At 37.4% G+C, this 14,977-nt stretch overlaps 1 protein-coding gene across 1 annotated transcript; it reads left to right on the top strand.

The window, feature by feature from the left end:
• Positions 1 to 1,954: 1,954 nt before the first annotated feature.
• On the top strand, positions 1,955 to 14,077 carry LOC112577063 (alanine aminotransferase 2-like). The gene is made up of 13 exons (XM_025259977.1): positions 1,955 to 2,524; positions 2,939 to 3,028; positions 4,234 to 4,342; positions 4,664 to 4,794; positions 5,050 to 5,166; positions 5,518 to 5,647; positions 6,296 to 6,375; positions 6,954 to 7,087; positions 8,082 to 8,190; positions 8,619 to 8,684; positions 9,608 to 9,763; positions 11,025 to 11,137; positions 11,526 to 14,077. The coding sequence occupies exons 1-13, from the start codon at positions 2,327 to 2,329 to the stop codon at positions 11,614 to 11,616; spliced, it is 1,524 nt and encodes a 507-aa protein (XP_025115762.1). The 5' UTR covers positions 1,955 to 2,326; the 3' UTR covers positions 11,617 to 14,077.
• Positions 14,078 to 14,977: the final 900 nt, after the last annotated feature.

Below are 14,977 nucleotides of genomic sequence, written 5' to 3'. Positions count from 1 at the left end.
ATACCCTCTGGTATTTTCTATTCTTGGTTTAAAAAAACTCTGATACTGGTTTACAGCATAAGAAACATCTTAAATCATCTGTGTCGGCGAAGGGGTGTGTGAACTGAAAAGAGTGGTGTTTATCTTGGTCTATTCATATATGTTAAAAGTATGTTAAAAGCGAACCATTTATAATCATTTATTAATTAGGAATGTGTTTGTTAGTAAAGTGACGCTGATGCAAACCTTTTTCCCTTTGGGCAAGGCTTGCAAAATGTGATACCATGTCAGCAGTCGACAGCAATTTAGTATCTGCTGATGTACCTTCTTCAGTTTGATCTCTTATAACTTTCGATGCGGTTCACAATACTTAATCCACGAGCTCACAAATATGCCTTCTATTTGGCTACTTTCAACCCAGAAATATTATCTGTGCCACTCATCTCCATCTTACAAACGTTCAATCGGCCCGAAAGTTGGATACCAAGGGACATAGGCGCGTTGGCTTAATCTTGCAAGGGAAATAATGCAATCCGAGTCACACCATATACTGTATATAACTTACAGTTAACAGTTAAACCAGCCTGCATGTCTTATAATTTTAAATTAGCTTCAGCTTTAAATTTGCCGTTTTTTCACTGGAAAGGTTGGTAAAATTGCCAGTGACACTGAAATGTTGGGTGGAGTTTCTAACACGTACGCTTGATACTACAACGTACACTTTCTTCTATAGCCGCTTTGCCCTACTTCGATCTGTGTGCCCATCGGTTCTCCTAAGGCCACTGTTTTCAGATGACCATAAGACGGGTCTTTAGTGTTTGATTAATATCGCTATGCTATTATTTGAGTTATTTGAACTGCTCTGCTTTTTAAGACCTGAAACATATATGCGGTATACATGTATACCACGTACTATACAAGCATATATATATACAGTGGAACCTCGGTTAACGAACTTAATCCGTTCTGGAAAGCTGTTCGTTAACCGAAATGTTCGTTATCCGAAACAATTTTTTCCATAAGAAATAAAGGAAATAGATTTAATTGGTTCCCAGCCCCTGTTGACTCGCTAATATTTGAAAGTTACAGGATATATAGGTATTTGTTTTAATGAGAACAGTTATAGTGCAATATAAATGGAGTTAAATAAACATAAAAACATTAACGAAAGCATTTAAACAGAAAACTTGCCGTTTTGACGGCGCGGTTGGAAACAGGTGTGGGGAGGAAGGGGTGGAATTACTGCTTTGAATCCCCTCTCCATGAGCACACGTGACATTATAAAATCGGGGAGACTTCCCTTTTCTGTACCTTTGAGGTTGAAGAAAAAAACTTGTCCAGTGTCTGCTTCTTCTGCCTTTTTTTTGTAAAACTCTTCGGTAATACGACATCACATGTCCGACAGACGCATGCCACCTTCATACTTTGAAATCATTTCCTTTTTCAATTCATTTGTTGGCCGCGTCCTTGTCATTACCTCATTACTATTAATTGCTCTTAATCTTCTTTGGAGCCATGATTGAGGATTATATTATTAAAATAAAGCACAACAATCACTAAATAAGAAGGATGCGCACAGGTAAGGAACGACTGATCGTAACTGTGTCTCGAGCGCGAATGATGACATGCTGGTCGGTCACGTGTGGTTCACGTGGCTGTTCGTTATCCGAAATTTTGTTCGCTATCCGAGACAAATTTTTAGCGAAATTTTTGTTCGTTAACCGAAAAATTCGCTATCCGAGGCGTTCGCTAACCGAGGTTCCACTGTATAGTAATCATATGGTGCCCTGTAAAAACATTCGTAGAGCGACATCAAGTCATGTACGTATGTCACATACGCATTTTGCATCATAATATGATATCGGTCACGTAAACAAGGGGTAAAAAAAAAAAAAAAACGCGCACGAAAACACACACAAATGTGTACACATATCTCTCGCCCGCATGTGGCTCGACTTCTTGACGCGAGGAAACCACTTTTAGATCAGAAACTTTAGGCGACCTCTTCGCTTCACGGCGTTGCGTTTCCCTGTCCTCGCTTTTGCGAGTGAGTCTTAGTTCATAAACCCCCCTCCCCCCAAAAAAACCCCAACAAATAACAACACTGCGTGAAGCTTTAAAGCACGCATCATCGTCCCGAAAAGCTGCCGAAATGTTGGCAACGACACGCTTGAGCGATAAGGTCGCGACCTTGACCTGAGATGGCGGCGAGGTGTTCTCTCGTCAGGTTTTGCTGTTACTAGCTGGGCTAGAGAGAAACACAGGGCTAGTAGACTTTATGACGGAAAGCTGAACTACTTCTGTAAAACTTCGTGAACTGACTCGTGTGTGGATAGCAATTGCAAGAATGTTTCGCTCTGAGCGAGTAGTGACGAGGACGGCTCGAAAGCTTCTGCAGCTGCCGAGCTCGGTTGAGCCGCCGCTGTGTCGACGATGGAAGGTTTTGACAGCTGCCAACATCAACCCTCATGTAAAGAACATGGAATACGCTGTGCGCGGACCGATAGTCATCAGAGCTGGGGAAATTGAGCAAGAGTTGAAAAAGGTGCCTTTTCCTTTATTCACAGCACGTAGAAATTTGTAAATATCTGCACAATTCAAGGAAAAATTACACAGGGTTTTGGCACACCCTTTTGTAAGTTTTATTGCACTTTTTTACTTTCATATGTGCACACACGTAAAACTCATTAGAGTATAGAGCTCTTTGTGCGACGAACATTTTATACATTAAAATACAACGTGAGAACTTAAAATTGCATTAATGAGAAATGTGTACCTTTTATGTGAAAGTTAAGTTAGATTAAATTAAAACTGTTATTAATTTAAAACTTGATGAGATTTAAAAATAATCCATCAAATGTTTCATTTAAAAGAGGGAAAACCTAGACCATATATGCATATATACATGCAACATATTAACACTACAAATATTAAAATGCTTGCCGATTATTGTCTGTAGGGAATACAAAAGCCCTTTGAGGATGTTATTCGTGCCAACATAGGGGACTGCCATGCTACGGGACAAAGGCCACTCACCTTCATCAGGCAGGTGAGAATTTCAAATCTGTTTTTACTTGGAAAGAGTAGTGGTCATGGAGAGTTTCATGCATGACGTTTCCCAGAAAAATGTTGAACAGCACAGGCAGTAAGGGGCACATTTGATGGATACCTACTGTCCTGTGAAAGAAAGCTCTCATTTGGTTATTCAGCAGCACTATCCTTGTTGAGTTCTTATGCAGTACCTCGATGACTTGGAAAGACCTACTGCAGTTGAATTGCATCATATGCCTTAGCCTTTTGTGCCAGACTCTGTCAGAAGCCTTTTTTAAAGTCTACGAAGTTGTGGGAGATCCCACTGATGCTGAAGATGCTGCTCTATCAGATTGTGACAGTTAAAAATCATTTCAACTGTACTCCTACCTGGTATGAATCCAGCCTGTTCTTCTGCTAGCAGATCCTCTGCAGTAGTCCTGATGTGGTTCTGTGTTGCTTTGAGTAATACTTTGCTTAGGTGGCTGATTAGGTTTATCGTTCTGTTGTTCTGGGACTGTTTGCTGCTTCGTTTTTTTGGTGAAGGAGGGGTATGATGACTGTGTCCATTCTTTGCATTCCTAGCCTTTTTAACACAAAGCAGTTAGAGCCTTTGTTGTTTCATTCACACCTTGGTTGAGTATCTCAGCTAGGACCTTTTTTAATATCAGGTGACTTTACTTCCTTCAGAGTGCATACTGCTTTATCAACTTCTTCTCACTGGTACTAGAAGATCTGCAGGTTTGTCGGTTCTAGTCTGGTTGTTTTGAAGAATGTTAGCATCCACCCTTCAGCTTAAAGTTGTACGGGTCTTTGCAATATTTAGTCCATCAAAAGTGCTATTAGTGTGGCCGTACTCTGGGGGTGTGTTTAAGTTTTATTAGGATATGAATTATGATCTGTACACTTGTATATAACTTTAAATGCATGTCCTCAGTCATATCTTCTGTAGGCCTACAGTGTACTAGGCAAGAGATTTTATGCGATCACATAATATTATGGAAGTCCTCTCTGCTTGTTTATCTCCATTGCAGTACCTCACACCCTGATAACTTTGTGGATGTGTAGTTTCATGTGATAGGTTATTCTGACATGAGCTCTAGTATTACTGCCATTTAATCATTAGACTGAGTTTTTAAAAACACTGTACTGAGACACACTTTAGAACTTGAAAAGAATGAGTTTGGATTTTTAAAAAGTGAAGAGTTTTTGTTGCCTTAACAGGTAATTGCCCTTTGCACATACCCAGACCTAATGAAGAGCTCTGATTTTCCATCTGATGCAAAGAACAGAGCTCAGCGTATCCTTGATGGCTGTGGAGGAAAGAGCATAGGTAAATCTTAACAGGACTGGAACATCATATGTCTTCAGCAGCTGGCAACCATGTAGTGTTCTATTTTAGAATCATTTGTCTTTTTATAAGCACAGAAAACTGCTTAAAAACATTTGAAATATTTAGTTGCTCCTGTTTATTCTTTAAGAACATCTGCAAGCAAAACAGGATTTCATTGAACAAGTTCTCAGAGGGTGCAGTGGCTGTTTGAGCTGTCGAACTGCTTCACCAATGAAAGCTAATATAGTTGTCTTTTGGCAATTTAAGTTGCCTTTAGGACCTTTGGACTTAGTTTCACTGATAGAACTCTTTTATTTGCAGGAGCATACAGTGACAGTGCAGGAGTACGGGTTATTCGTGAAGATGTGGCACGCTACATTAGCAAACGTGATGGTTTTCCTAGTGATGCAGATAACATCTTTCTCTCAACTGGAGCCAGTGATGGAATCAAGGTAAATATTTTTTTTTAAAAAATGACGTGTCTGACATTCTTTTTTTTTTTTAAGCATGTTTAAGCCATCTTCCAGGTTGTTTCTGTATTTATAGATGTGTCCGTGACCTGGTTGTAAAGTGCAGTCTCTGGAACCAGTGGAAAAGATATAAATACAAAGACTTGAAATTTATAAAGTAAAAATATAAGTTAACAGATTTATAGACATTTAATGACAGTTTGCGAGTTGTTTTTTTTTGTGTGTGTGTATTTTCAGAGTATTTTAAAGTTGGCCATGACCGGAGAGTCTGGAAATAAACGAGCTGGAGTCATGATTCCCATCCCTCAGTACCCTCTGTATACAGCCACCATTGCAGAATACAACGCATATCCTGTGGGTGAAGTGATACAGATCTTTCATTAAGGGACATGTTTAATTGTATTCACTTATGGATGACATGTCTTTTAAATGTTTCATTTTCTTCAAGAATTATTAGTCTGACCTCTTTGCTTGAACCTTATATGAGCTGCAATTTGAAAATTTTGTTTCTGATGCCTTACTGATCTTGTTGAATTTGATGAAGTATATGAGTCGGACAATTTCTGTGTTCAGCATTTGCTAGCAAAATAATTATTAATTCATTATAATAATGGCATTGTTTGAACCTGGCCTTCACCAATCTTGCATGAGCAAAGTGCTTTAAATGCTGTCTGACTGTATGAGTGACCTTTTCTTATATTACAGATTGGTTACTTCTTAACTGAGTCCAACAACTGGGCTCTAGACATGACGGAGTTGCGACGTGCAATCACTGCTGCTCGACCCAACTGCCAGCCACGTGCCATTGTAGTTATTAATCCTGGAAATCCTACTGGTCAGTCCCATGTCACTTTGTTGTGTGTTCTGCTTTTCTGTGTGTTCTTAAGTGTTTGCATGTTGGTAGTCAGGATAACCATTGACGTGTGTATATAGCTCGCTGCATCCTTGAAAGGGGGTGGGGGAGAGTGAGAGCATGTGTGCTTGTCTTTATTGTCCACAGAAGCATGAGCATGCATGTGTATTTATTTCAGCATGAATGATGGTGTGTGTGAGAATTTTTTTATGTATGCATATACATTGATTTTCAGGGATCATATGATATAGTAAAGCCGAGGAGAGCAATGTAAACACATAATTGTGCATATAAAGATGAACATTTTTACTTGCTAGCTCAGGGTACCGTTATATTTTCCTTGTAGGATCCCAGAGACATGGTACTAGAATATAAATGTTGCGTGATTTCTTGCTATAACCAGTGACAGTACTATGTTAAAGAAGATATGCATTACCTTGGAGAGTACAAAAGCTAGACTACATTAATTGGTAAAAAAAACCTTTCTGCTTTGAAAGTTATCCTGTTGTTATTTATTTCAACCATGCGTAGAAGCATATTGGTTGGGAATACTATAACCTATAAGAAGACGTAATGGTGCATCTTTACTTATAAATAAATTTACCGAAAGATATTGGGTGCATATTGCAGGCCAAGTATTGACTAAAGAAAACATCCAGGACATCATTCGCTTTGCAAAGGAAGAGAATTTACTGATCATGGCTGATGAGGTAGGATCCGCATACACCCACGTCCTTCAGCACACCAACGGAAAGAACTCTTGCTTTGATCTCTCTTTTCCTGCAGGCTGAACTAGACACTTCCCTAAAACACAAAAGCTTTTATTGCATGACTTTTCAGGTCTTCTTGTTGTTATTTTTTTTGGTATTATAATTTGCAGTTTAAATACCTCATAGAATGGTCATGAGTATTAAAGAAAGGAACAGGTTTAGAAAACTGGGTTGAAAATCTTCGTCTTTTATTCTTGTTTTTGATGTTCTTGATCATTATACTAAGCTATTGTTTATATTTGGGGCGCCCAGTAGTGTAGCGGTTAAAACACTTGTCACCACTGCAGTGAGAGGTTCAGATCTCGTCTCGGAACACTCTCTGTATTTGACACATGTCTGCAGGGCTGGGCGTCAGGGGTTTTCTCTGGATACTTTGGTCTCATCCTTCCCCTCTTCCTCGAACTCCCCCCATAGTGTAAATTGCTGCAAGATGCAAGCTCTTTCCTACTAAATAAGCCAACCAAGGAGCTGTTGTTTATAGCTGTAAAAAGATAATTTATGATACTGTGAAATTGCAGGTCTACCAGCACAATGTATATGCAGAGGGTTGTGCTTTCCATTCCTTCAAGAAGGTATTGATGGAGATGGGACCAGAATACAGTACCATGGAGATGGCTTCATTCATGTCCACATCTAAAGGCTATATGGGAGAGTGAGTTTTTTTCCATATGTATCTCTGTATCGTGGAACAGGACATGATTTAGTTTTAAGGATTACAGACATATAAAATAATTTTATTTAAGGATTTTCCGTAATCTTTTAGTTGTGTTGTTCTTTTGTTGAAGAAAGTTTTTTCTCTCACTATATATAATTGAATTTATATATTCATTGATGAGTTGGCCATCGTTTACTTACAAACTGAATCTTCAATAAGTTTACAGTCTGTAAAGTGAAACCTTTACTTTTGAGTCCATTGTGGGTAATAAAGGTCAGTTCAAGATAGGGGCTGAAAACTGACAAAGAGTCTGCTCTGAAAGCTTAGATTATAAAAATATAAAAATAAATTGCAAGAATTTACTTTATATATATAATCCTAAAAACATATTTTTCAGCAGCTAGTTACAACAGATTTACAAAGTTAATGAAGTGAAACTGAACTTTCATGCAGATTTGCTTGCTTGGACAGATTTTTTTTTGGTGTCTTAACATGATGGTCATTTAAGGGAAAGTGGATCACCGAATGGTATCAGAGGCTGGAGGCATATACACTGGTTTGATACCTATGTGACAGAGCATGCTTCCACCTGTTGACCAAGGTGTTTTATGGGTACCTGACCAATCACAGATTTAGGGAGGGATAGGTAGCGATGGAGAGGAAATAGGCACAGTATTTACAACAAAATTTTGGTCCTGATATAAGTACAATCTCTGATAGTTATTGCCCAATTGTGTGTTAATATATTAAAGATATGATACATGCACCACATCTATATTCTTGCCAATAATGTTTGTGCAGTATAGCACAGTTTTTATTTAAACAGAAAATCCATTATCACAGAATTCACTTTATATCCTAATATGTAGTTTTTGCATTTTTGTCATCTTCTTCTAAGAATTAAAAATCAAACCCGTATCTTGCAATTCTTTTACTAAGAAATCTTTTTGCATAGTTCTTTTAGACTGAATTTGCCTGACACTTCTCACAGATGTGGTTTTCGAGGTGGTTATGCTGAGGCTATCAACTTTGACCCTGACGTGAAAGCTATGCTTGTCAAGTCCATTTCTGCCAAACTGTGCTCCTCTGTTTCAGGACAGGTGGGTTTGTTCTTGAGAGAGTGTAAATTACTGTTTCTGTTGATGAACCAGAAAGGGTTCTTTGTTTAGATTTTAGAATTAGCACAGTGTAGGTTTCGCCCCTTACATTAAACTCTTGCATGGTTTTCAACATTAAGAACATAAAAATGTAAAAATTTAAAAGTTTCAGGTTGATGTTATGGTATATTGTTAGGTAACACTTGCATAGTACACACAGTTGCTTCCAAATGAATGGAAGCCTCAGTCTTTGTACTACACTGATCCTCTTGGTTAAAGGAACGACAATGACTTAACCCCATAGCTCATCAGCTAATTATATTTCATGTCATAAAAAAAATAAATTAAAACAAAGATTTAACAGGAAATATTAGATCTGCAAAAATTTGAGAGGTGAGAGGTGCTGAAATAAAATTTTTTTTTTTTTTTAGGCTGTGATGGATGTGGTTGTCAACCCTCCACAGCCTGGAGAGCCCTCCTATGAAGTTTTCAAAAAGGTCAGTACAATTTGTCGTTAAGTTGGAAATGTGATTTCAGATCCAAAAGGAGACCTCTTGACAAAAACAAGTAGAAGAGTAATACATTTGCAGAAAACTGATGCTTTGCTTTGACATACCCAAAGAGTTAAAGAACTCGTATGCTACACAAAGTACTGAAGCACAACTTTATGCCAAATTTTGTTTATACACATGTATGTGAATGTTAATTTACTGGGCACTGAACAAACATTTTCACTTTTATTGAGAAAAAAGCCCAAAAATGATAGATGTATCAATATCTTCATCAGTGTGGTCTCTGTTCACTGAAAAGTGAAAAGTTTAATGAATCCATTTTTACAAACATGTGAAATTGCACAAAGTTGACTCTTATCACCTTCCCTAGCCTCTGCTACCAATGTACTGTAAGTTAAAACTCATTTTGTCACCTATATACAGACATAAAATATATTTGTGTGTTCATATGTATAAAATAAAGAACATTTATCATGCAAGATGTGAACTACTCATAAGATTCTTGAGATGATGAAAATTAACACTTCTATAATAATTAGAAAATGCCATTTCCTAACCTAAGACAGGCTTACAACACTTTAGAAAATCTGCATTTTTATAAGCTGAAAAATACTTTTTATGCAACCACCCCTACCTTTGCTACAGATACGTGCACTATCTGAGGCAACAAGTCATCGTACACAAGCTTTACACAGGCACAATTATTCCATAGTGAAAATTGAGTTCATCAGGATCTGATGAGGGTCAGAATGTTTGTGAGAGAGAAATAAGATTTAAAAAAAACAAGTTCAACTGAGGCAGAGAGTCAAAGCACATTTTCTATGATAATATATATAATGTGATAATAGTGATAGTAAGGATAATAAGCAGGCTTTATTTGATTACTCTTTGACATTTTCATAAACCAGGAGCATGATACAGTGCTGGGGCAGCTGGCTGAGAAAGCCAAGATGGTTACAGAGACTTTCAACTCCATTCCAGGCATCACTTGCAATACTGTGCAGGGGGCCATGTATGCTTTTCCCAGGATACACCTGCCAAAGAAGGCAATTGATGCTGCCAAGGTGAGAAAGGAAAAGATGATTCACATACATCATGGAGTGAGAGCACCATTCATGGCATTCACTACTCTTGCATGTTGTATAGTTGTGATAGAAACTTTATTAATAAAAGTAGAGCAAATTTTTGATAGAAGTTTTTCTTTATGAAAAATGAGATAAGCATTAGCGTTATTTACCTTTGCAAGGTAGGCAGGTAACATGCCACTAACCTTCTTGAAGCAGGAAGGCAGAGCTACACTTTTCACATTGATCAGACACACTCTTGTGCTTTCAGCAGGATGGATTTCACAGACCTGTTTACCTTTACTGGCTTGTAATTATTAGAGGAAATTCTCAGTATTGTGGGAATTATGGCTAATGCCAAAACATCATGGGATTTTATTTTCCTTTACTTTCTTACCTTCTAGGGATCTTTGTTTATTGGCTTTAAATTCAGCTGTTGGAAATTAGGGGATGGGGGGAAATGTCATGAGGCTGGGTCTGTAAGCATTTTAAACCGGGGTGTTCCTTGCCATCAACCCAAGCTGATGAACAGAAGATCCATGGAGTTGACAGGTAATAAATTACCTGCCCATTAGAGCTCCATGAAAGTAAAAATATTCTGGAATGAATCACAGAAAGGGCATAGTCAAAAGGAGAGAATGAAATAAAATTGAACTAAAAATTAATAGGATACCAAAATAAGGCAGCGGGTGGAGATAGTATTAATGAAGATATCATGTCAGTAATAATAATAATGAGCATTTTATTTAGCCCTTTTCCGAACTAATTTGCTCAGAGGACATTACAAATAAGAAAACTACAAACAGGTCTATAAGCATTTGAACAAGACACAAATCAGAGTGCTGCCATTTTTTATTCCCAGAAAAAGTCACGCAAGGGGCATAATCCCAATCCCACTAGCTAAGACAAAGACGTATGGACAGAGGTCTTTCTCCTACCAAGCCCCATCAACTTGGAATGGATTACCCATCAGCCGAGTTTATTTACAAAGCCCACGGACTTTATCTATCCACTGTTAAAGGTTCATTTTTGTTATCACTGTTAGTCATAACTGGGGTAGTTTACAATTTTGTTTCACATTAGAAAGTTATAGTGGTGATGCATCCACAAGCTTGACTGATAATAGCTCCGGTTATGAGCAAGTTAGGTGGTAATAGTATATAGCCATAAGGGTGTTACCATTCTTTTATGAGGCTGACAAATTATACTACAGCTTAGATTTACACACAAGGTAAATATCAGGAGTACTGATCTTTCACAGGTAAAGGGGCAGGCACCAGATGCATTCTATTGTTACAACTTGCTTGAAGAGACTGGAATCTGTGTTGTGCCAGGAAGTGGTTTTGGTCAAGTGGAAGGAACTTACCACTTCAGGTTAGTCAGCAAAGTGTTACTGGGGATTGGTGATCATTTCACTGCAAGATTACTTTTGTAGTAGATGTTTTGATTGCATATCTTATTCCTGTGTCTGTGGTGAGCTTTGTTCTGCCAGTTTCAGTAAAGGAAATGAATGAATGAAGAGTGGGATGATCCCTTCACGTTTTGAAAGACGCTCAGCTCCCTTTTGGAGTTTAAATTGCTAACTTTCTGGACATGTTTTTTTTTAAATCTCCTAAATATTTGGTGATATTGTCTAAAAAATGTGAGAGCAGATATCAGGGCTATGCAGGCACTCTAACTCTAATCAGTCTGATAATTTCAACATTTTAGAAGTCATTTGTTAGAGGATCACACTTGCTTAACATACTTCCTTCTCTTGCAGGACTACTATCTTGCCCCCAGTTGAGAAACTTGGAGAAATGCTGGCTCGATTTCGGGACTTTCATGTTCGCTTCATGGATAAATATTCTTAATCTTATTCCTAAAATTCTTAAGGAGTACATGCATGGGGGTGTAACATCATTGTTAAGGCACATCAAAGGATGTCAGACATAAAAAAACGGAATGGAAGAAGTGGGGCAGATGGTATGGCTACTGACTTTTTTTTTTAAAATCTATTGTGCGACAATCACTAGCGTTTCTAGATAAAGGTGCATGGGCATCCAGTGCAACACATATTTTTAAGTCTTTTTCACTTTTGAAAGATAAGAGTTTTTGGGGAGTATTTCTTTACCATTAATGCTTAATTTAGATAATACTGCTTTTGCTTATTTTGTATTATCATCTGATTTGCTGGACAGTTCCAAGTCTTTGTTACTTTCTGGTTATTTTTACAGTTTATGTAAGATTAATTTTTAAAAATTACAAAAAAATTTGGGCTTATCATGTGGATCATGAAAACCTTTTCACTTTATTGATCTCACTTACCGCCCAATCTTCTAGATTATTTTGGAGTGGTGTACTGCATGCAATATTTTTCAAGAAAGAAACAATATGTTTTCAATGATTTTGCCAGTTGGATGTGAAAGTAAGTGGAAATTTGAGAGTAGAGTCTGCAATCATTTCATTATGCATTCCACAGTATAAATCCAGTCAAAGATATCCATTCTTCAAATAAGAGATTACAAATGTCTGTACCCAAGGAGTGAGCACATTTCTGGGTATACCTATATGTAAAGTCGTTTTCATTAGGTATGAAAGACCTTCCTACAGTTGTTAATTTTTTTAAACAAATTTAATACAAGTTAAAACTTGATGCTAATGACTGGCAGCTGTTGGTCCATTTCTTCTCACCAAATGTGGATGATCATTAAAGGCTGCAGCATTGTTATCTTTGAAGAGTTTGACACATGCTACTTGTTGAAAAAGTCTTTTGGGGATGAATATACAATACTTTATAAATCCTGATTGTGAACACTTTAGCAGGTACCAACCATGAGGGGCGTTCTTAAATTTTATAATGCAGAATTTTGTTTTTAAGGAGAAAGATCAGTATAATGGCATATGGTAAAATATATCAAAATATCTTTAATATATCTGAAATACATCCCACAGTACATTCTTACAGTGCCACTTAATACTTTAGTACAATCAAGCAGTAACAGTATGCAGATTCAAAAGGTCATACTACTCTCTAGAGCTGCAGAAAAGCAGTGTCACTATGGATGAGTAACTTTTGCAGATAAAGAACATTCCAGTTAGATATTACAGAACTAAATTTTTATAGTATTTCAATCAGTAAAGCTCTGGCTGACAAACGGAAAATAACATTTTTCCTTTAGAAGTAAAAGGATCAAAACAATGTTTTAAAGACTGGTTTGTTGATTTGAAGATGAGCCCATGGGTTAATACAATACCATGCTTTGTACAAAGATATTAAATGAAACTTGGAAAGAGATATTAATCTTGTAGAACGTATTAAGACTGGATTGTGTGTTGTGTATGTGATGGTTTGGAAACTGACATAGATCTGATCTAGTTATGTGATCCTTAATACTGATGTTTTTCTGGTCCATTTGGGATCGTACTGTCAATGATATTGAATATTATATGACGATGATATTGAATTTGTAGATCTGTGTTTAGGCTGGGCTGCACAAAAGACTATATGGCCTTGTTATATGTAAGTTCCCATAAACTCACAGGTTGTGTAGGCCTTACAAACACATTTATAAAAACAAAAGGATATACAAATGCTCATGAAGCCTAACTGCCATTTATTTTAACCAAGGAAAATAGTTTCATGAGATCTAGTAGATCTGTTTATGATTCACCTGACTGAATCCTTTTGGTTGGATGATCTTCGTGTTAGATATGCTTTGAATGCTTGCTATTTCGATGTGATGTCAGAGTACTTACAAGAATATAACTGGATGTTAAGTTTTGAGACTATAAATTTGTGTAAGAAATTGTATTTTTACTTGCAATATATATATATTCATTAAGGGATTTGTAAAGCTCACATTACTTACTCATCTTCATTGCAATAAATATGTCTAAAGAAGTTTCAAAGTTTGTGGTAAAGGAATAGATCTGGTAAGGATTTAAAAAATTATTGCAGACTTGCTTATGAAGTGAACATGGAAATTTAAAACCAAACCCAAAATGCAGCCTGTGAAATAAATGATATTCTGTATATCTTCTTGGATAGTACTGTTGTTCTGTCAGGAGATTTGCCAGTTACCTTAAATGAACCTCTGACTGGAGAAGAGAGACTGGTCCCCCTCCTTTAACTATGTTCCTAAAGGTGTTTTCCTGTGGTTACACTGGGTAATGAATCAGATGCATTGAAGCAAACAAAAAAAGTCAAAGTTTTATTGGTTCAACTGATAGCATTGCCGTCTTTCTGTTTGCCATTTCACCCAGTATTTTCACGAATTCTACTGAAATGATGAAATGTCAACTTCCACTGAAATAAAAATGTTATGCAAAATACAATCTGTGCACTGGTGAAAATGAGTAAATCTATATTCATGCTACACAGGGTCGAAGGAATTAGTTGTGCCTTTCATAGGCCTCATAAAATCTATTGGTAAATAAAAGATTCGTGAAAAGGAAATGGTAAAAGAACCTAAAAAGCTCATTACTTGACCTCGCCATTAAACTTTTTCAAGAACTCATTGCTTAGTATTTGGTATCAATGTAAAATAAACATGCTTATTTTACAAACTACAAATCTGTTAAAAAAAAAAAAAACATGCTACTAACCAAGACATCAAAAAGCCCAAATGGGGCTGGATAGGACATACCCTGCGGTAACCAGCTGACACCATTGCCTGGAACCCTCAGGGGAAGAGGAGAGTTAGGAGGCCAAAGAAAACTTGGAAAAGAAGAGTAGAGAGTGAGGCAAAGGATGTCGGAACCACATGGGCCCTGCTGAAGGGGCTGCCCCAAACCGGGTCCGCTGGCGAGGTGTTGTTGCGTTCTTATGCTCCTCGAGGAATAACAAGGACTCGACTAAAACTAAACTCATGTGAAGTGTGGAAAGCCTACCACCTGCTGGAATTCTGGGCTATACAAGCATCCTTATTAGCTGTTCTGTCCATATTAAGTGACACCAGCATCTGCGCCAGACTTCAATAATCTAAAAAGCTATAATACGCTTCGATGGGAAATTTCTGATGCAGTCATGTCAATTGTTCCAGTACTTAAGTATACTGTCTTCGGATGGACTATAATGTTGACAGTTCGTATGGTTGGGAACACATACGTGTATATCAGCCTTAATTAACTGCCAGGCCTAATTTTAATGACGCACCCACCCCACCACCACCACTACCTAAAACCTCCATCTCACCAAGCTAAATAATAGCAGCTGATTCCACGCCCCTGTTT

This window comes from Pomacea canaliculata, linkage group LG12 (genome assembly GCF_003073045.1).
Source record: "Pomacea canaliculata isolate SZHN2017 linkage group LG12, ASM307304v1, whole genome shotgun sequence".
NCBI lineage: Eukaryota > Metazoa > Mollusca > Gastropoda > Architaenioglossa > Ampullariidae > Pomacea > Pomacea canaliculata.
Note: the sequence above shows the minus strand (reverse complement) of the source record. Positions and strands in the feature narration are given on the sequence as shown.

Excerpts from the sequence above, each read along its gene's own strand:
- LOC112577063 (XM_025259977.1), top strand. The coding sequence starts at position 2,327 with ATGTTTCGCTCTGAGCGAGTAGTGACGAGGACGGCTCGAAAGCTTCTG. Across the intron at positions 4,795-5,049 it reads GAGCCAGTGATGGAATCAAG|AGTATTTTAAAGTTGGCCAT; the intron begins GTAAATATTTTT and ends GTGTATTTTCAG. Across the intron at positions 5,648-6,295 it reads TAATCCTGGAAATCCTACTG|GCCAAGTATTGACTAAAGAA; the intron begins GTCAGTCCCATG and ends TGCATATTGCAG.